At 39.3% G+C, this 22,566-nt stretch overlaps 1 protein-coding gene across 1 annotated transcript in view; it reads right to left on the reverse strand.

Annotated features, from left to right (window-relative positions):
* VSTM4 (V-set and transmembrane domain containing 4) overlaps positions 1-22,566 on the reverse strand; it is a 92,281-nt gene that overhangs the window by 1,292 nt on the left and 68,423 nt on the right. Inside the window, exons 7-8 of the mRNA XM_006916949.2 lie at positions 19,881-19,987; positions 18,438-18,499 (exon numbers count right to left, since the gene is read on the reverse strand). Coding sequence (XP_006917011.1) covers positions 18,438-18,499; positions 19,881-19,987 — 169 coding nt within the window. The remainder of the gene's footprint in view (positions 1-18,437; positions 18,500-19,880; positions 19,988-22,566) is intronic.

Raw genomic sequence — 22,566 nt, forward strand, 5'->3', positions numbered from 1 at the left:
CTTTAAGAAACAGATAATCTGAATGTAATTAAACTGATCTAGTGCATTGAAAGAAAAATTTCACATATATTAAAACAATCTCATTTATTAATATAAATTTCAAATCAAATTTACTCAGAGAATGAAGAAACACATTAAAAGTTAAGATAATCATTTTAAGTTGATTTTATTTCAAGAATGCAAGGATACTTCAATATTAGAAAAATCCACTAACATAGTTCATAATATAATAGAGGAAAAAAACTATATTGTTATTTTCATAGATATTGGAAAGTCATCTAATAAAATTTAAAAACATTTTTGTTAAAAAATTTTGAATAAAGTAGTCATAGGTTTATATTTTCTTACTATGGTTAAGGAACATTATTGAAATAAATATTTAGTGATTCGATTATGGTGGTATTAAAAATATAAAGCTACAATCATTAGAACACTGTAGTACTGGCAAACGAAGATATGTATCAGTGGGATCGATGAGACCCTCCTGAAATGAACACAAATATTGTTGTTCAATAAATGGTGGTGGGATGTTTGGGTAGCCATGTGAAAAAAATTATATTTCTATATCATTCTTTACACCAGAGAAGTTCCAAATGAATTAAACATTTTAATATGGAAAATGAACTCATAAAAGTGCTAGAATAACATGTGGGAAATTAAAGAATATATAATCTCAGCATTCAGAATACATTTTAAAGTATGATGCAAAATCCAGAAGCAACAGAAAAAAGATATGGACATTTTCATGCTATATATGGCAAAATGTTCTCTAAATAAAGTCAAAGGACAATTGAAAAAATGAAGAAATATTTGTAAATCATATCAAAGGGTCTTACAATTCAATAAAGATAATGACCAACAATGCATCAGAAAAGTAAGCAAAGAGCAACAGGCAAGACCAGTGAGTTCACAGGAGAAATATAAATGGCTCTGACACATGTAAAATGAGAGTCGACCTCCCTCATAATAGCAGAATTGTGATTTAAAATTACACTTAGACATCACTTTCTGTCTTTTGGGAGAATAAACTGATGGTTGCCAGTAGGGAAGGGGTTGGAGGGATAGGTGAAACAGGTAAAGGGGCATAAGAGGTACAAACTTCTAGTTATAAAATAAGTAAGTCATGGTGATGTAATGCACAGCATAAGGAACATAGTCAATAATATCGTAATAAATTTGTACAGTAACAGATGGTTACTAGACTTATTATGGTGATCACATTGTGAGATATATGTAAAAATCACTATGTTGTACACCTGAAACTTATATAACATGTATAACAACTATACTTCAATAAATTTTATAAAATATTGCCAAACGAAATAGAAGCAAACAGGTCTTCTTGTATTGTTGGTGAAAGTGTTCATTGATATAAACAAAAACCTGGAAACTCTTAAATGAACATCAATAGTAGACTGGTGCATTCATACAGTGCACTAGTATGTGCTGCAGTCTTTAAAAGGAATGGTAGAGCTGTATGCATACTGTGTGTTTTACTATCATTTGTGAAAATATGTGCACATGTGTGTAAATATATGTGTATGTATTTATTTCCTCAGAAAACCATTGGAAGCTGCTTGGAAAATCAAGACCCTGGTATCCATAGTTCCCTCTGGAGAAGTAAACTGGATGACCAAGAGGGAGGCCTCTTGCTTTGCTGCACACATTTGTTGATATCTTTTGAATTTTATGGTAGGAACACATATTTAAGCAACACATTAAATAATTTTAATGCATAATTAGAAAAAGTCAGTTACTAATTTATAGTCATAAAAGATGCATGACTCATTTAAGCAGCCCTGCTTTTTTTGTTTTTTGATTTTTGGCTTTGGCTGTGCTATAGTTTTGTTTCGATTTTTGCTGTTTTGTGCCTATGCCTTGGTTATGAGACCAAAATTCAAGACAAAAAAACCATTTGCATTCAATTTAAGTTTCTTAAAACAGAATGCCAAGAGCCAAAAGCCAAAAGCCAAAAGCCCCTTTTCTTTTGCAGTAAAGCATCTTAATAGGAACTCGGAGCCAGAGACAAAGAGAACTTGACAAGAACTCCTTCAAGCCAGTGTATACTGGTCAGGGCCAGTTGACAGATGACCTCCACAAATCGTCTGGACACTTTTAAATTTCAAAGTTAAGAACATTTATGGGCATGAGAGCCTTTTTTTTTTTTGTCTTTTGACACCAAAATCTACATTTAGATGTCCATATTTTGCAAGCCAACAAAAATCCCGTTTACATCTTGCCTTCAGTTTAATTACATTTCATATTATAATGATTCCATTTAGAAATGCCATGTGTCCTCAAATAAGCATGAAAACCCAACTCATGTAAATTTTAGAACCAAGATTTATGAAATCATATTTTGTCCAGGTGTTTTATTACATTACCTTGAAATTGCATTGTTTTCTAGTGTAGATTATATGTTTATTCTTAAGTTATTCTATTACATTTGGATATGAAAAACAACACTGGCTTTCTCAATACAGGTCACCAGGCTGGCTTGGCTAGTGTGTTGTTTTCATACATTTTTATGATGTTCCTATAGTAAACATAATTTAATAAAGCCAAAGCACACTAAATAAATAATTGCATCTAGAAAAGCAATAAAAACAAATAAAATTAGTACTTTTGTAAGTGGAAAGGTACTTCAATTACTGCTACAAGCACCAACGCCCCCTCCCCCCCATAAAATGTGTAGAATCATTTCCCTTATGCATATTTCTGGGATATAATAATTTGATTGAAGATATGAGGCAGCACACAGGAGGCTCTGAATTGTAAGTGTATACAGTTTCCAACAGAAGATGCATAATAGCCATCCTTGGCACCTTTAAAGAACCTATTGATTTTCTGGCATGCAGACTTGGCTGTCACCATCAACCATGTGCTTAATTACATTTTCCAGTTTGTTTAACTGGAAATAAATTCCTAAAGGCCAGTGAAAGGGGGCAAGTGTAGACTCCTTACCAGTTTCCACCATGCTACTTTTCTTTGCACCAATGTTTCAGTGAAGGGTTTAGGTGCATTGGGAAATAGCTTAGAGAAAAGTACTGGTATATCAGTAGGACTAGGTAAGACTCTAGAACTGGAAGTAAGGAGCAGAATGTAAAGGTTAAAGTGATTACAATGGGGCAGAACCTGCTGCAGGACCCCACCTGTATTTTTGGTGATGTCTGAAACCTTGACAGTTCAAACCCATCCTGGGTTTAAGCTAAGGAATCATTCCTAGCGCCTATGGCATTTCAAGGACTGGAGCACAGCAAGTGGGTCTCTGAATCAAGAAGCTTTCTGTTAGTTCCCTGCCATCTGCTGGCCCTCAAAATGACCCTTGTCAGGCTCCTATCCTGCTTTTGGGGGTGAAGGAAGTTCAGAAGTGTATGGGGCATTAGCACTCAAGACTACAAACTTAATATTCTTGAACTGGCTGTTCACAAACACTACTGTAACAGCTTTAGGTTACACTGAAACACAAAGAAAATTGCTGAAAGTAGGATTTTCAGGCCTCAGACATGAGTTTGACACTTCTATCTGACATTGCTGTATTAACTGGAAGTCAGGAGAGGAAAGGAACAGACTGCAGAAGTGGACCAACTGCTGGAGATCCTGGTAGGGTCCTTTAGAAAAAGCCTAGAACTTTCTAAACATGTGAGAAGCAACTGTGTCATTCCTCTTTTCCAGGACTGTTTGGTTTTACTTTCTTTTCTCTCTTACCAGCCTGCAGAGACTCCTGGTCACTCTCTTTCTACTCCTCCAATAAAGGCCTGCTATTTGTGTTCAACTGCTTGATATTCTGTATGTTCTAAACCCTATTGTTTTATTTATCTTTAATCCCACTTCTCATACATTTCCTCCCAGCCATGGAGAAACCATTCCTTAGTTTGTAAGGGATTCTATGAGGGGATGGAGGTTTGGATACAGACATGTGTCGATACATCAAAGGAAGGCTGGAATAAAAGAAAATTCTTCTAATTCTCAGTTCAATGGAAATGCTCCTGAGGAGAAAGTAAGAAGACCTGAGGCCATCAACTTGCAGCTGACTTCAGAGCATGAGTGCAAGAGGAATTTGTACTTCAGTTCAAATGTCAGCTGTGTGACCTCAGGCCAGTCTATCATTGACCTTCAGGGATCCATCTTGTTGGTGCTAATGGGGATTTAAATGAAATGATGTATGTAATAATTTTGGCACCACAGTGCTTACCCTATAAAAGATGCTAAACATTTGTGTACTGAATAAATAAATGTTTTGGTGTCATCATTTTCTCTTTCGGCCAGTTAAAATATCATCTATTTGTCTATCTTCAGAATTATTTATGAGTTTCCAAGAACTATGTGAACTAAATAGCCCTGGATATCTTCTGACAGATAAGAAATAGATTCTAGAAAAACAGTTGCTATGGGATGAACTGTTTCCTTGCAAAATTCACATGTGGAAGCTCTAACTTTTAGTACCTCGGAATATGACTGTATCTGGAGATAAGGTTTTTATAGAGGTAATTAAGGTAAAAAGAGGTCATTACAGTGGGCCCCAATCCAATATAATTGGAGCCCTTATGAGAAAAGGACATTAGGACACAGATACATACAGAGGAAAGATCATGTAAGGACATGAGAAGACAGCTCTTTCCTTGCCAAACAGAAGGATCAGGAAGAAAAATCCTGCCAACATCTTGATCTGACTTCTAGCCTCCAGGACCATGAGAAATAAATTTCTGTTGTTTAAGCTGCCCAGTCTGCACTACTTTGTTATAGCAGCCTGGAAGAGAAGGGACGAAGAGAGAATAGCCTTCCTTCAGGGGAGAGGAAATGAACTACCTGATTAGGGTAGGTGCATACAAGACATCAACACATTCTGTGTCATCACCAGAGAGCCATCCTCTCCTGAGGGGAGGAAAGGGACTAAGGTCTGATGCATTTACTCCCATATTCAGTGAGGAACAAAGCTGGAGAAGAGGCTCTGGGGCTCTTTCGGCTAGCACCCCAACATACACACCTCTCACTCCCAGATTCCCTGCCCCTTATGGTTTGACTTGACCTTGTGTACCCCAGCTCTAAGATCATATTTCTACTCATGCCTCCTGCTATGTCTTACAGTGACATCAAGAGGATTTAAAAAAAAAAATTAAATTTAATTTTCTTAAATGGCATGCACTAAAAATGATTCTTTTAGGTGGGCCGTTGTCTGCATTTTAACAAATGTACAGATTTATGACCACTGCCATGACAGGACACAGAATAGTTCTATCACACCCTCTCACACTACGTTCTGTGGTCATGTCTTCCCTCCAGCCCTACCTTCCGGCATCCCTTGATCTGTTTTCTGTGACTATGGTTTTGTCTCTTAGAGAATGTGATATGAAAGGAATCATACAGTGTATACCTTTTATGACTGGCTTTTTTCTTTCAGTGTAATTCTCTCGGTTCATCCAAGTTATTGGGTGTATCGGTGGTTTGTTCTTTTTGATGGCTAAGGAGTATTCCATGGTGTACCACGTGCCAGTTTGCTTATCCTTTCACCTGCTGAGGGACATCTGGGCTGTTCAAGTTTTTGGTACTTATAAATAAAGTTGTTATAGATATTCATGTGTGGATTTTTGCAAGTTGTTTTCATTACTTAGGGTAGTGGGTTTGCTGAGTGATATGAAAAGTATATGTTTAACTTTATAAGAAACTGCCAAATTATTTGTCCAGAGTATCATCACCATTCTTCTCTCCCACCAGCAATGTCTGAGAGTTTTAATTGTTCTGTATACTTGTTGGTACTTGGTATTGTCGGCATTTTTTATTTTGGCCATCTTAGTAGGTGCTAGTAGGTGCTACCTTTTTGCAGTCCTTAAGGACCTCACTGATTTTAGACTTGAACTCAAGTGTTCAACAATGGCCACTGAGCCACATTAAACCTCCACGTAACACAACATCCCCTCAGAAAAATTAGGAAAGGATTATTACAAAGACTAGTATTCTAATATAGTGTTGAAACCTCTGGACTCTATGCAAATTTTAGAGTTCTTCACCCCCATCCATCTATTCTGCCAATGGTGAGACGCTGTAACAGCAGATGACAGCCTCCAGGCTGGACCTCCCACTTCTTATTTAAACCTCTTTCACTCAGTTTTGGAGTGTTGATCATGGAAAATATGTCTATGGGTATAATTTACTTGATGGGGCTAAAACTAGAAAAGTCAACCTATAGGATTCAGAAGTTGTGGACCTCTTGGGAACACCCCGACTCTTTAAGCTCCTAATCTGTAGTTTCTGAGTATTTCATTTTGTGGGTGTGTTTCCAGGATTCAAGCCAAAAGTTAACATTCCTACTAGGAGAAGGAAAGAGATTTAGCATTCTATGCAGACTCCTACAAAACAATACTTTATCATAGAGATCACAGGTGGATGGGCAAGTTAAATTAAGTTGCAGAAATAAAAAAAAATGCAATTGCAGCCACTGCAAGTTCTCCAATGTCAGAAGTTCAATTGGGTAATACCATTATCACAGCAACAGATCAATAACTAGGACATGGGATGTTTATGCTAACGTCACCTTAGAGTTAAAAAATGTGATTGCAGTTCTACTAGAGTTGCACTATCAGGTTCTATTTACCCAAGAGAGAATTACATATTATCGAGGGCAGACTTCCTCTTCCCCCTTCAAGATAAGTGCTCATTTTTTATTCAACAGAGTAGTATCTGGTAAAATAAACTCTCCCCTCACAACATCCACACATACAGAACTACGGCCACCGAGAAAAGGGGAAGCTGTATATTCTGTGAAGCTCTATTTGATGGAGGGCCTCAACGGGTCCAAACTCAGGAAATAAAACCATGTTGTGGTCCCTATTGGTCCTGTTGGAATCAACATGACTTGGATACCAACTTGACGTAATTCTAAGTTCCACAGGCCTGCTGATTGGCATATCTATTTATGTTTAAACATAGTATGAAGAGGAGAAGTCAAGTTACCTGAAGTGCAAGTTAAATAAAAATAAAGAATCAAAACAAACCAAAGAGACACCTTTCCCACACCTAGATGTTAAATAATGATTGAAAGGAAACAATCCAAAAGTGACCTTCAGAGGTGGCAGAGTGCGGTAGTTGAAAATTGGTCCTTCTGAGATCAGAACTCAGCAAATGTTAACTGATCTTCACCATCTCATTACACCAGACCTGTGACATGGGTCCAATGACCATACTCACTTCACAGATGAGCAAATAGGCTTTAAAAGGCAGGTAACCTACTCAAGGTCATGCTGCTATTGCTGGGTAGAGTCTGGACTCAGAGCCAGGCAGTTCTGTCCGGCATCCACATCTGTTCATTGAAAATGCCCCAGCCTTGCAAGTGACTAAGGCTCTGCTGTGAATGCCTAGTAACCAGGCGAGCTAGCCAGGCAGAGAGCAATCCCTGAAATCCCAAGGGGAAAATGGTGACCTTCCAAAGACAACAGGAAAGCTTCTCTGGCACAAATCCACAAATCATGGAAAAGTGAATTTTCAGAACAGTCTTGCACTACTCAGTGGTCAGTGTGAGTTTAAGCTAAAGGGCTATGGGGAGAAGGGAGCCTGGCATGGTGTGGAGAGACGGAGAACTTAAAGGTACAGAACCCAAAACCCTCTGTGAGCAGATATATGGAGGTGTCACTGATTGGAGTGAACGATGAAGGAGAGAATCCCATCAAAATGCCTATATATAGGTAACCCTTAGATACTCTTTACAGTCTCATCTCCCCAAGATTCTTAGCCTTCAAAGGTGCAGGTGTACCTCTGACCAGCATGGGATAGAGGTGATAAGGGTGTAGGCTCTGCTTTGATCAGGCTGTGTGTGAGGTGGCAACAGATTCTTGATTAGATGTGACTGCTGAACAGGTGAAAATAAGAAGTTAAGTGATTATGGAGTAGAGCGAGAAAGTCCAGAGGAATTTTCTGAGGTAACTGCTGGAGTAGACCACAATCCAGGTCTACTCTTACCATCTCCTTGTTGCTGAGATCATTGGTCCATTGAGACCTCTGGCTCTATCAGCATAAATCCTCACTCAGAGGTGAGGGCTAAAATCAGCTGCACTCCCCAAATGCAGCATGTAACTGTGACTGCTGATTTAGGCATGTCTTGACAATCTGAGCTGGGTTCTAGAGACCAGAAACCTTGATCATCGCACATGGGGACACAGGTGTTTTCTGAGGCTCAAAATGCCCACTTCCTCTGTTGCTCCAGACATTTATAAACCTTGGATTACATCTGCCCAGATTCCTACCCCACACCTGGCTGCCAAATGATTACCAAGTGACTAATGGCTAACAAATAACCCAGTGTTTTCTCGGACTTTGGGTAAATCAGAAAAAAATATAGAACTCAGGAAAAGTCCTGGATAGAGATAAAGATTTCAAAGTTCTCTCCAGGCTTGTTGGCATCTTGGGTTGGATGAAGTCAATCAAAAATCTTGAGAAGAGCAAATTCACATCACGTTCTTAAGTCTAGAGAAACCAAAGGATGCTCAGCAAAGTACATTCCAAGAATGAATTCGACAAGACAGAAGTCATGTGCCCCTGGCTAAGTGCTTTGAAGACAGACTGAGGTGACCAGCTGTAGAACTTACTAAAGCCATGCACGGAAAGGCCTGAGGCTTTACAAGTCATCAGACAGATGTCTCTAGATTTCACCATTGTATGTTTTGGAAACTAAAATGTGATTATAGATAATGCTCTTGGGGAGAGTCCTGATACATGAAACTTTCATAGTGGCACAGTGATAGCTTCATGATCGAATACAGTCATTCATTTTCTCTTCCCCATGGACTGTAGATGTATGTTTTCCCAGCTGCCTTCCCAAAGTACTTTTACTGGCAGTGTTATTCAAGAGAATGTTTATGCTTAGAAAAAGACTGTTTGGTTTCTATTTCTATGTAGGAGTCCACTCTGAGAATCTTCAATCTTGAACACTCTTAGTGTTCTAATTAACTGCAAGCTTTAACACTCTTCTAGGTTCATCGGACTGTGCAAGCATCTGCCTAGTTTTACAGAATAGTATGGACTCTTGGAGACAGAAAAACTACCATTTACTAGCTATGTGACCTTGGGGAAGTTACTCAGCCTCTCTGTGCCTTCATTTCCTCGTCTGTAAAGTGAGACTTATAATAGTACATATCCCATAGGATTATTTTGAAGATTAAATGCATTAATACGTGTAATATATTTAGAAAATTACCTGATAGGTAAACAGCTACAAAAGTGTTCAAATTATTATCACTATAATTTTTACTATAGAATATAAACAAGTTGGTTTTTTTGTTTGTTTGTTTTTGTTTGTTTTTTAACAATCGGTCCCTTTGAAATATTTAGAAGCGGAAAGAAGAAGGTATTCAGAGATCATTTGGAAAACATCATGTGTCAGACTCTGATGGATCCCACTGGACCTTGGGCTAGTGCCAAATAAATCCAGTCATATTTTTTTAATAGTGGGAAGGATAAGCTTTCTAAAGAGATAGGTCAAACTCTGCCACTCACTGCTCCGCACAAAATCCTCCAGTGGTTTCTCATCACACTTAGAATCAAATCCAAAGTCCCTATCAGGGTCTTGATTTGTCCTGATCTCTCCCTGGCACTCCTCCAGTCTCAGATCGTAGCACACATCCTGCTTGCTGACCAGCATTCCAGCCATAAGGGCCTCTTTGTGTTTCTTGGACACACCTGGATAGTATTTCTTATTCAGGGCCCACCTCAGGGACTTTGCCCAGGCTGTGCTCTCTGCCTGAAATGTTCTTCCCCTACATAGTAGTGTGGCTTGCTCCCTTATTTATCATGCCTTTGCTCCAAGGAGGCCCCCTCCCTATCAAATACAGTCCCTCTGCTCTATTGCTCTGCAGAGCATATATCACCCCTTAGCATTACAGCATGCTGTCCATTTGGTTACCTGGTTACCTTCTTCCTTCTCCCACTAGAATGTTTACTTAGGGCACCAACAACTCTATGCAGGAAGTACTCTTATTATCATTCTCATTTTACATATGCAAAAATAAAGGCACAGAAATGGCAAGCTTCAGGTCAACAGCTAGTAAGCAGCAGAGCTAGTGCTAGAGCCAGCCTCTGACCACACCACTCAGTTCCACACAAGCAGTGACTTTGTCAGACTTATTCACTGCTGCAGCCAGTGATATTCTGGTAAGTTGTTGAGCAACTGGCTCTCCAAGAAAAAAAAAACTAATTTGTGGCATTTGCTGATTACATGTGTAAATCCTCCTGTAATGGCTGATTTCAAGATGTCAAGGAGATTTGCTGTCTCTACTGGATAGGAGTGGGCAGAAGCACACCACTGATATAATCTAGCTCAGGTAACTACCTGGTACATCGGAGGTAGCCAACACACATTTTTAAATGAATGACTGAATGAGCTTAAGACAAAATCAAAGAAAACCAGTTTGACACAGTCATTAAAAACCCTCCTATTAGTATCTGTGGCCTCAGGAATGTAGAAATGGGATGCTCTCAGAAATCATGAGCAGAACCATGGACTCTTCTCTTTCAGCTGATCTAGAGTTTCCATGAGGACACTGTATTAAGAAGTAGGATACCTGGGTTCTACTACTTGAAATCATATAAAATCTGCATGTGGCTTTCAATTTAATAGGTTAAAATGTAGACATATGAAAGATAGGTGATAGATAGATGATAGATAGATAGATAGAAGAAATGATGATACTGTAATACTTTATAGTCATTAAAAGAGTGAGGTGGATCTACATATGCTAATGTAGAAATATGAGCCTGATATGTTGTTAACAAAAAAACAATTCAATGTGTGAACATTTTGTTTAGTATCATTCTAATTTTTAGAAAACTCTGCATAAAGAAATGTATTTGTCATAATCTGTAGCCATCACCTACATTGATTGTGGGTTGATTATACATACACTTTGGGAATATATACATAGAAATGTAATTTTGTATCTCTCTCTCTCTCTCTATCAATCTATCATCTATCTATCTAATTTATCATCTGTGTGTGTGTGTGTGTGTGTGTGTGTGTGTGTGTGTGTGTGTGTGTGTGTGAATCTATTTATATATGTCACATTTCTAACAGAGGCCACCTCAGAGAAATGAGTCTATGGAAGAAATTTCACCTTCTAGTCTAACAAATGGAGATTCTGAATTGCCAGCCCCATTCCTACAACCCACTTGGAACCACTGTTGCAGCTTTCCTCATGTAAAAATCCTTCCAGTAAGGTCAAGACAGAAACTACCCTGAGACCCAGTGGACTTGGACTTTACTGAGTGATTTTGCTGAGAGGCAGCAGTGCCCAGAGCCCAGTGGGCAAGAACAGGATCCTGCAGCTAAGTGCCTGGTCAGACCCAGTTCTGCCACTTCCAGGTGTAGGAGCTTGCACTGCTGTTTACATCCATATGTCTTCTCTGCTTCAACTGTGAGATGGTGATAATAACAATGCTTAGGTCAGGGTTGTCCCAATGTTTGTGCTTACCAGTATACTGCTTACATGTTTATACTGATAAGCACTGGTTAATGCCTGAGTGAGGAAGTACCATAGAAATGAAGTATGTGTATCATCACCATCATCACCATAATTACCATGATCACCACCATCATCATCACTATCATTACCATCATCACCACCAATCATCATCCATCATCATCACCACCTTCATCACCATTATCACCATCCATCACCACCAGCATTATGTCATTGATACAAAGTACATGGCACAAACCAAGTGTTAAGACAAAATATAAATAGCAGTAGATATGTTAGCTCATTTGTTGAATTCATATGTAATGTGGGAAATGGGCATATGTGATTGAATTCATAGTTTGCATTCTTCATCTTTCCATACACAGTCTAATCAGAAATTCACAAGGCTACTGCCTTTTGGACATCACATGTGCTGTTGAAATTTATAAATTCAGCTATAGAAAGTTATAATAATAAACTAAAATTGAAACTGGCCAGAGAAACAAAATCCCCGTAAGTGTACTGCTAGTTTGTTGTGAACTCATAATTTCAAATAGAGATTTTTCTTTCTGATAATTTGGATGCCTAGCCTGATGTTACAAATACGTTGATAATTTTTTCTTTTCTATTTTTTTTTTCTGAAATGGCACTTCATTTCTAGTATTCTCAATTTGAGACTGAAAAAGTCTTTTAATAACAACTCTGAAGTGCTCTGCATTTAAAACTGAGATTTTAAATGAAATAAGCTTTTTTTAAAAAAAAGAAATGAATGTGAGCACAAATGATATTGTTCTATGAGATTACAAAAATAAAATAGAGTGAAAGATTTGAAAAAAAAAAAATTTCCCAGCAGTGCAATGATCGCAGCAATGAGGTGCCCAATAAAGGCAGCAAATCAGCTGAGCTGAGATGGAAAACAAGCTACTGCTCTGCAGGGACACTGCTTGCAGACACACAGGGACAGGCTGATCCTAGACTGGATCTCCGGAACTCCAGGGAGGGCCCGTGCAGCCAGGAGGGGTCACTCATGGGGCTCGGCCTGTTGGACCTCTGGGCCTGGTTCACCTCTCTGCCACCTATTCATCTCTGTCAGGGCTGCAAGGTTTATGCTCCTGTCCCCAGAGCACCTTGCACATTGCCAGTGCTCAGTAAATGCCTGAAGAATGGATATGTGGATGACTGCAAAATGGTCAGTGAATCAATGATACAGTACAGAAGAAACACAGTCCTGAGTTGGCCAGTTTTGAAGTTGCCTGCTTCCTCAGAGCATAAAGCCACATTATGGGGTGAGGCAACTTCCTCCATGGCATTTCTAGAGTAGATCTCCCGTGATTTTCATAAGGGGGTTCCTAAGGAGTGCTTAAAATGCTGCCAGGCTTAAAAGACTCCCTGGAAGTAAAGGCTTCACTTGGCCCATCGTTAATAAATTCAGAAGCCTCATCCAACCTCCACTGACCTCTCACATGGCTGAGAAGCATCCACCCTGGTAGCTGTTCGTGGACAGTATGAGTCAACAGGAGTCCTTGGCATTAACTTCAAGTCTGCCAGGAAATACCAGCCTATGTGAGGTTCAACAGTCCCTAATACAAGATGTTCCCACTTGCATTTCTGGAGGTCTGATCTCTTCTCCCTGATGATAGCATCTCACTTACGAAAGAGCCTCTGTCTGTTGTCTCTGGACTGCAGGAAGCCCATGAAATCAATGACTTCTGTTTTCCCCACTCTCATCCCTTCAGAAGCCTCGGCATCTATCCTTCCCTCCAGTCGACATACATAACTCCCGGTGACAATAATGGGATGTGCATGTGTACCGAGGGGAGCATAGAATTTTTATCTCTGTAAAAATGGTACTAGCGTGGTACAAGCAAAGTTTTTGTTTTTTTCCCAAGGCTTTTACTTGGGGCAATATACTGTACATGTGGTTGTGGGTTTTTTCCTTCTTTTTAATTTTAAATTGAGATTATGAACATATTTTATGCAGGTTAATATATCCTTTTCATGTAAAATTTAACTGAAACCAGTTCTAGCACATTAATGACAAGAGAAATTCTCCGGTTTATTATAAACATCCTTCAAGAAACCTGAAATGTGCATCCTCTGGAAACAATTTTGCTGGGATTTGGGTTATTATTAAAATCCTCTCAGAATTCTATCACTGGTGCCTAGTGTGCCTCAAAACCTTTTTCTGCCACCGATCAGAGAAGCACTCTTTTTGGTCCTGGCAGTATATTCTTGATCATGAAAACAGGGCTGGGAGATGGGGCTTCTTTTCCGACACAAGACAAACACTGAATAGGGCATGAAGTCTCTCTTAGTCCTAGGCTGACCACTGGGTAGAAGGCTAGTTCCTGAGACAGGTCTCCTCTCAATTATCATGGAATATAATAATCCCTCCTGTCCATTCTAGGTGCTCTGATCTTTCAGCAGGTTTACTTGAGACTTTAAACTCAAGAGCATCTCAAACAAGCAGGTCTTGGTCACACATTCCCTACAAGTGAGAATTCTCAGCCTGTGTGGAGTCATGGGGGATCACAGGACAGGGCTACCCCCAGCTGAGATGGAGACAAGCTATTTGGGAGAGGCTTTCAGGAATGAAGGAGAGTCACAATTCCCTTTAGAAGCAGATTCTCATGTGTAATTTTCTCTTTGTTCATTTGATAAGAAAAACCCACCATTCTCCTAAGTGGGTTGAACTATCTTACAAAAATGTAGCTAAGTCCCCTCCACAGGTGACCCAAAAGGAGCTGACTGAATTTGATAAGTAATTCAGAACTGCATTTCTCAAACTTCAATGTTCCTCAGATTTATCTGGACTTTTGTTAAACTGCAGATTCGAGTTCAGTAGGTCTAGTGTGGGGCCTGCATCTCTACAACTCCCAGGTGATGCTGGTCTATTGACTACATGTAGAACAGTGAAGACTTAAAGCTCCAGTCTCAGATCTCTGTCTTCAATTGTTCATTCACTCCACACACACTCTGCAAATTCTAGGTGCCCTACTTGGAAAAGTAATGAAGAGGATAGGTCCTCACTGACTTTAAAACTAGTGTTAATGAAAATGTAAAACTTATGTGTATCAAAGGACACAATCAAGAGAGGGAAAAGGCCACCTACAAAAATTTGCATATTATATATCTGATAGGAGGTTAATATCCAGAATACATAAAGAAATCCTACAACTCAATAACAAGAAACAACCTGATTAAAAAATGTGGAGAGAACTTGAATAGACATTTCTTCAAAGAAGACATAAAAATGTCTGAAGGGAACATAAAAAGATGCTCAATATCACTGGAGAATATCATCAGGGAAATGCAAATCAAAACTACAATGAGATACCACCTCACACCCACTAAAGTGATTATCAAAAAACAGAAAATAACAAGTGTTGGTGAGGATGTAGAGAGATCCAGATGTGCACTGTTGATAGGAATGGTAAAAATGGTACAGCTGGTATGGAATACAGTATTATTTCATTTCCTCAAAAAATTAAATACTAAAAATAGATTTCACTCCAGCAATTTCACTTCTAGGTATATATCGAAAAGAATTGAAAGTAGGGACTCAGAGAGATATTTGTACATCCATACTCACAGCAGCATATTCCCAATATCTAATATGTGGACACAATCCAAGTGTCTATGGATAAATGGATAAGCAAAATATAGTATGTGCATACAATGAAACTTTATTCACCTTAAAAAGGAAGGAAATTCTGATACATGTTATAACATGGATGATCCTTGGCAACATTATGCTAACCAAAATAAGCCAGTCACAAAAAAAGACAAACACAATATAATTCCAGTTATATGAAGTACCTAGAGTAGTCAAACTTATAAAGACAGAAGTACAAGGTTGGTTTTCAGGGGATGGGGGAGGGGAAAGTGAAGAGTTGTTAATGAGTACAGAGTTTTGCAAGATGAAAAAATTCTGGAGATTGTTTGCACAACAATATGAATGTACTTAACACTAATGAACTGTACACTCGTAAATAGTTAAGATAGTAAATCTTATGTGTATTTTAGCACAATTAAAAAAAAAAAACAGTTCCAACTGTTTGTACTATCTAAAGTGTCTACAGTATATATAGCCTTCGTAGTATCAGAAATGTAGAAGTCATTTGTAAAAAGGAACCACATGGGTCCAGTGGAGGAGAAAGTCAAGTCAGACAGATAAACATGATTTCAATGTGGAATGAGAAGTGCTAAAATACAGGTAAGGCCAGGTGCTGTGGGAGCCCCAAGGAGAGGCCCTGATATCAGATGGATGGGGAGGCAAGTAGGAGGAAAGCTATAAGCTTGGGTACGTAGAAAAATAACAGACAGGCTTTGGTCACCAGTAGACATGGGAGTGAAGGAGGAGGCACCTAGATTCTGGATGAGACAGCCATGCCCTGAAGCAAAGATTTCTCAGATGGAGCAGGACTAGGGAAGGTAACGAGCTCAATATGTGCTGGGGTAAATTTTGGGTGCATGTGGGCCCACTGGGGGAGTGTCTCATAAACAATCAGAAGAAACAGTCCAGAATGGACCTGAAGACCTGGGTTGGGTAACACATGGCCTGCAAAGGTGGCTACTGTACCTGTGAGAGTGTTGATTCTCTGAGGCAATGTGGTCAAGAAGAGAACCCCGAAGACAGCTAATATTCTGGAGAGGTGGAGGAGGGGAGCCAGCCTGACCTTCTGGGGAGGGGCAACAGCCAGGAAAGCAGTCAGCTGGGGCGATGTCAGCCAGAGACAAGGGCATCGGTGCATCAAGGAGTAAGAAATAACAGATTAACTGAGAAGTGCCATAAGAATTGGCGATGGGAAGGTCATTGGCATGCAGAAGCATAATTTTAATGTCCGGATGAACCTGGATTTGTGAAGAAATGGGGCTAAAGAGGCAGAAGGTAGTAAGTGAGCCACATCTTGTAGGTGAGTGGCAATCTGTGAGAGGATAGGAGGGTGCAAGGCAGAGCCCATGGGGCCACTGGTAATAGGACCTAGACCTGTGGGGTACTAGAATGGAGCAGGAGACAGATGATAACAGCCCACCCGCCCCATGCAACTCACAGGAAGCCATACTTCATCCTGGATACAAGGAGGAGCCAGGAGAGTATTTTAAGCAGGGAAGTGACATGGTTAGAATTATGTTTTAGAAAAACCCCTAGGCAGTAATGTGGAAGATGGATTGGAGTGGGAGAGCCAGGATACAAGAGGCCCACCAGGAAGCTTGTAGTTAAGCCCATGATGTTCCTGATTTTTCTGTCTTCAGTCTTTTGCTCATAAGAGATCGTCCTCTCCTTAGAGAACAAGGGTGACCCTTCCAACTAATGAGTGTTATACACGAGCAGCTTAATGAGGGAGAGGACAGCAAGCGATCTTCAGTGAAGAGGGTATGGATGCTAACTGAAGCAGAAGGGGTGTATAAAATTTCATTTAGCCTAAAGGACAGCACTCTCTTCTCTTTTAATTAGTTTTAGGATACTGACTACCATCCTCTCCAACTCACATTTCCTGTTGCTATTCTCCTTTCAACAGTTAGGTCTTGCCTCTATGTCACAGAAACTGTTTGTTTTCTCTTCCTCCACTGGGTTTCTAAATCAATAACTGATCTAATACAATAAAAATAAATCAAATGTGCTTCTGGCTTTCTCTGTTTCTTCTGAAACAAGGAAGCAGTGGCAGCTTTTCCTGGAAGTGTGTGAATTAGCTCAGTAGGTACTGGGACCTCTGCTGTGGGGCCGCTTAGCCATAGAGCGAAAATGGGGGTTCCCGGAAGGTTTCAGCTGGCTTTTGAGCCAATGTCCACCCCTACCCCCAATTTAAAAGAAAACTACACATTTTGAGTTTTGCGAAAGTGTTCCCTGGCCCCTAAAGGGATGAAAAACCATTGATATATTAGAATGACTCACTTTCAATGTTTAAAGGTTATTAGACAAACTGATTACATTCTCCATCAGAAAGAGCCTGCATGATCAGTTTGGCCTCATTATCTGATTGGCTAACTTTGAAAGCAGGTTGTTGTACTTGGATGCTTTGTTAAAAAGGGGGTGGGTAGTGTTGATACCTTGATTATAAAATATTTAAAATATTTTTTTTGCCTCTTTTTTCCTTTGAGTACTATCATTTTTTTTTAAGCCTTCCAACCACTATTAGTCTCTAGAACATATACTTCTTGTTAAACACCATGTTATCTTGGAAACAAGAAAAAATTACCATTTGTTAATGCTTTGAGGGTGAAAATGCAAGGACACAGGCTTATCGTTTTTGTCTGGAGTCTGAAGGGTTCACCAGGAGTTGGTGTGTGCAGCTGAGATGACAAATGGAGCCCATAAAGTACCTAGCAGAGGAGCTGGCACACAGTAGGTGTTCAATAAATGGATGTTTTCCCTCCCTGTCAATGAGTTAGTGGAGGCAGCGGTCAGGTTGGTTTCTTGGGGTGAGCATGTGTCAACATCACTCTGGAAAGAGGCACCGTGGAGCTCTGAGGCCTATGACTGCTCTGTTTTAGAGATTGTGGCAGAATGGAACAATTACAGAATTAAATACCTACACCAGTACCAGGTTCCCAAGAAAAGATGACTCCGAGTTATTTTCTAAATTACCCACCAAGGTCTTTGTGAGTCAACAAGTAGCTATTGATTTTATTTTCAGTGACCATCAAGACTTATTGATCTGAGAGATAAATATCGATCAAATTGAGACTGAGTTCAATTCTGGCCTCCTGGGAAAATAAATCTTAATATTAACCAAAACCTACAGATGCTAAATCTGATATTTTTCCTTCTGCACTGCTGGTCAGACAGAGGCCCATTTGAAGTCAGCTCTTTACTTTATTGTGAATTGTTATAGGTATAAACTGGTTTCCAAAATGATTTGTTTCTGGAAAATTTGGGACAAAAGCACCAAGAACTTTCAGCATGTTTTGAGTCAATAAAGGTACCACTTGGACACCCTGAAGAGTTCAAAGGTTGAGAGGACAATAAAAACACAGAATTTAATTACTTACCAGGGCAACTTTCCTTTGTGGTTTCAGCAGCTTCGGTTTATGGAACGTGGCAGCTATGGGAGCTGTGGAAGTATGTCAAGGGTTCAGCTTGCAAGTCATTCTAGGACTCTTAACATCCACATATCATGAACATCACAGACATACTCTGTGAAGACTCATGGACCCCTTCCTCTCCCCATGGAAGAACTTCAATTTCTAATCTAGGTATCAGTGGGGGCGATCCTCCCTTAGTCTTTGGACATGTCATCCTCTCTCCTCATCGAATTAAACAAAAGAACTGTATAAAACACTGCCCTTTACAAAGAAATCAGATGTGCAGGTGAGAAACAGGTGCAATTGGTAAAGGCTGAGGCTAGGACATTCCCTGAGCTTCACACCAACAGCACACTAACACCGCCAGTAGTGACCTTTGACCCTCAAGGCAGCCCTGATTGGTCATCAGGGTGGGTGGAAACGTAGGAAGAAACTAAGACTCTTAAGAGAAGAGGAAATTGAAGCTTCCTCAATGTCATGTAACTAGTATTTAGATGATTTTGGACTTGAACTTGGCCTTGAAAGTCAGACAAACCTCACTTCAAAGCCAAGCCTTACTACTTAGTTCTTTGAGTCTCACTTTCACCTTTTGTAAAGGAGGGTATTATCTACACTGATTGAATGAGACAATATGGCAGCTTATTGCCTGGACCAGGCAGGGGTTCTCTGCCCCATCACCTCCCCAGATCTACACTTGTTATGTCTCGCAGAACACCATGCCTTCCAGCCCCTCTGCCCACCCAACATATGTGCAGCTTTAGCACCTAGGGAACATCCTGTGAAGCCCTCACTGAGGAAAAAATGTATCTTGCCTTGTTATTAAATTATTCACTCAGGCAATCCTAGTACTTCAAACTATATTTTAAATTCTTTGAGGTATGAACTTCTCCTAAGTTGACCAAAGTTATTTTAGAAACTATCTATAGATGATCTTAGTTCTCCTAAGATGTGTGTAGTTCTCTCTTCCAGTTCTCTCATTTATGGGGCTCTTAAGTCATAACTGGACTCAAAAAATAACCCTTATTTTATCCTCAGAACAAATCCAAAATAAATTATGTATCTGGTTTACATCTTTAGAACAGAGCCTTTTTCCCTTGAATGAGCAAAGAAAATGATGACACACCCTTGCCCCACCCCACTATGTATAGAGTATGTTGATAGTTCAACATGAAATACACTGTGTAATCAGTCGGTGGATGCTGGGCCAATGGCATGACCCCAACCTCAGCCCAGGGACAAAGCTCAGTTATGACTAGAATCTAAGTGGGGTTCTGCAGACTGTGTAATCATTGGATGTCAGGTCCTCCACCTGCCTACTCTCCTTGCCCCAATCCCACATCAAACCCCAGACTCACTTTCCGGATCAGTCATGGTATTTTCCTCATGGGTAATTGTAGGCTAGCTTCCTACCTTTGGCAGGGACTGCAGGAGGAATATCAGCCTTCTCCTTCCGCCTCTTCCCCTTCTTGGGCTGCAACGGAGCCAAGCTGGTCATGCTGGTGACAGTCTCCCCCGAGCTGTAGAAGAAAAACATCCTGGTGAAGGCAAAGGTAGGTTTGTTCCAGGGAAAAGGAGAGTAAATAATAGTTTCCAAGTGTTCCCTGTGTACCTGTGTAAGGTAGGGGTTATCTTACAGCTGGACGGGAATTGATTGCTCTTTGCTTATCTCCAGGGATATCTGGAGGTCTGGTAATGACCCTTGGCTGAGATAATAACAATGAGATGAGCTAGTTATTGATTTATAATGTGCTGTTCAAAGTTCAAAAATCCCTGGATACACCCAGGGCCAGCTTGTCTACATTCCTTAGGGATGTACAGATTGATGGTTTACACCTGGTTCCATTGGTTACACAGTCTGGATTGGCTACATCACCAGTACAGTATTAAGATATCACTAGAAACTTAAGCTCCCCTAAAACCAAGATTCCTTGCACATATCTTTGTGGTTCACAACCCCAAAACAGAGCAGCTCCTGTGCAAGTGAGAAAAGACGCTGGGGAGCTGCACCCGGAAGTCCTAAGGGTCCCTATGATTGTTTATGGTTTCTCTTCCTGCTGTTCCTTTATCTTCAGTACAGGCTAAGTGAGTTCAACTTCAAGAGTGTTGTTTTCAATTATCTGACCCTGTGTAATCATTGTATTGCTTTCTATGTGTCATCCATGATAACTCAAAGTGATGGGGGTGATAAACCTTATATTACAGGTAAGAAAACCAAGGCTCAGAGATGCTAAATTACTTGCTTTAAATGACAATGCCAATAAGCAGCTAATACGAAAGCTGCAAGCCCAGACTCTCCTGATGCGAAATCTGTTATTGACCCTACATGTAGGATAGAAGAGTCTGTATACTTTCTTGAATGGCCATCAGTCTTATTTCAAATGTATCTTATTGGCTCTAGCAACCCAGAGGGAAGCCCCTTTTAGAATCTCTTCTCTTCGGGTATATGTTCCAGCCAAGGAGGTACAATTACCAAGAGAGGTTATCTTTCTGATACATAAAGAATTTGTGAAAATCCATAGGAATATGACAAACTCCCTAATAATCAAAATGAATAAAGGTGGTAAACAGTTTTCACTTAAGAGGAAAGGCTCTTACCTATAAAACATGCTAAAACTCCCTCATGAAAGGAATCCAAATTAGAACACACTACTCCTCTTTTCTCATCATATCAGAATAGCAATGATCAAATTTAAGGCAAAGTTCCTCACACACTTTTGGCAAGGGTGTGAGGAATCGGGCACTCAGAAGTATTCCTGGTATGAATGTAAACTCTTCCTGATAGAGAAAAACTTGGAAATCAGAATAACTTGGGCTATCAGGATTACAGAAATTTATACCTTTTAACCTGGCAGTTTCACTTCCAGAAATTTATTCTGTGGGTATATATCTTTGCATGTGTATGAAACGTATGTATGAGTCATTACAGTGATGTTGGTAATAGCAAATAGATTGATGTTGGTAATAGCTAATAGACAACCCAACTGTCTATTAGCAGGGGACCGGTTAAGGAAGTTCTAGTGAATCCACACATGGGGTTCTCTGCGGTTGTAAAGAGGAATGAAGAATTTCTTTGTACTGATAAGATTGTTAAGTGAAAAAGTTAGGTGTTAGACAATGTGTAAAATATGCTACTTTTCGCATAAAAATAGGGGGAAATAAGAGTGTATATATTTATATATATATATAAATGTTTCTATATACATACATAAAAAATCTCTAGAAGTATTCATAGGAATTTTAAAATAATGGTTTCTTAGAATGGAGTGCTGATGGACTAAACAGATGGGAGACTGTATAGGAAAAATTATCATTATGTGTGTGTGTATAATTAAGTAATATTAAATTTTTAAATGCTAATTATTAAACCATATGATTGTATAATCTTTGAAAAACAGTAAATTAAACACAAATAAATATCAACACATATTTAATAAAAGAAAATTGGCTATTCTAATATAATCCTAGAATTTTAAAAGTAAATAAAGACTGAATCACACACATTGTGGGAAAAAGTCCAAGAATACAGTTTGAACTGAGATTCCCTAAAGATGGCTTATTTTTATTGGGAACAGAAAGTTTAACTGGCTATTGCTTTAGAGTACAAGAAGAATGATGTAAATTTACAAATAGCCAAAAAGAATGTGTCTACAAAACTCTGATTGCTAAGAGAAAAAAGGGATTAGAAACTCAGAATTGCTCAAATATACAACCGCAGGTATAGCTTCATTTCAAAGTTTTTAAAACTCTTAAAATGTTTTTTCTTCCAATATAAATCATAAATTAATGCATGTCCTGTTTTAAAATGATAATTACAGGCATGGAGACAGAAGAAAATAAATATAACCGAAACATAACCTTTGTAAATACATAACACAAATCTTCATTCCTAGTCTTTTTCTTGTACTTTTTAAAAATAAACATTATTTTTAGAGGTTTAGGTTCATTGCAAAATGAGATTTCCCATATACCCCTGCCCTCCACACCACATGCATAGCCTCCCATATTAACAATGTCCCTCACCAGAGTGGTATATTTGTTATAATTGATAAAACTACATCGATATATCATTATTACCCAAAGTCCACAATTTATCTTA

The sequence above is a fragment of the Pteropus alecto genome, unplaced genomic scaffold, assembly GCF_000325575.1.
Source record: "Pteropus alecto unplaced genomic scaffold, ASM32557v1 scaffold287, whole genome shotgun sequence".
NCBI classification, from domain to species: Eukaryota; Metazoa; Chordata; class Mammalia; order Chiroptera; family Pteropodidae; genus Pteropus; species Pteropus alecto.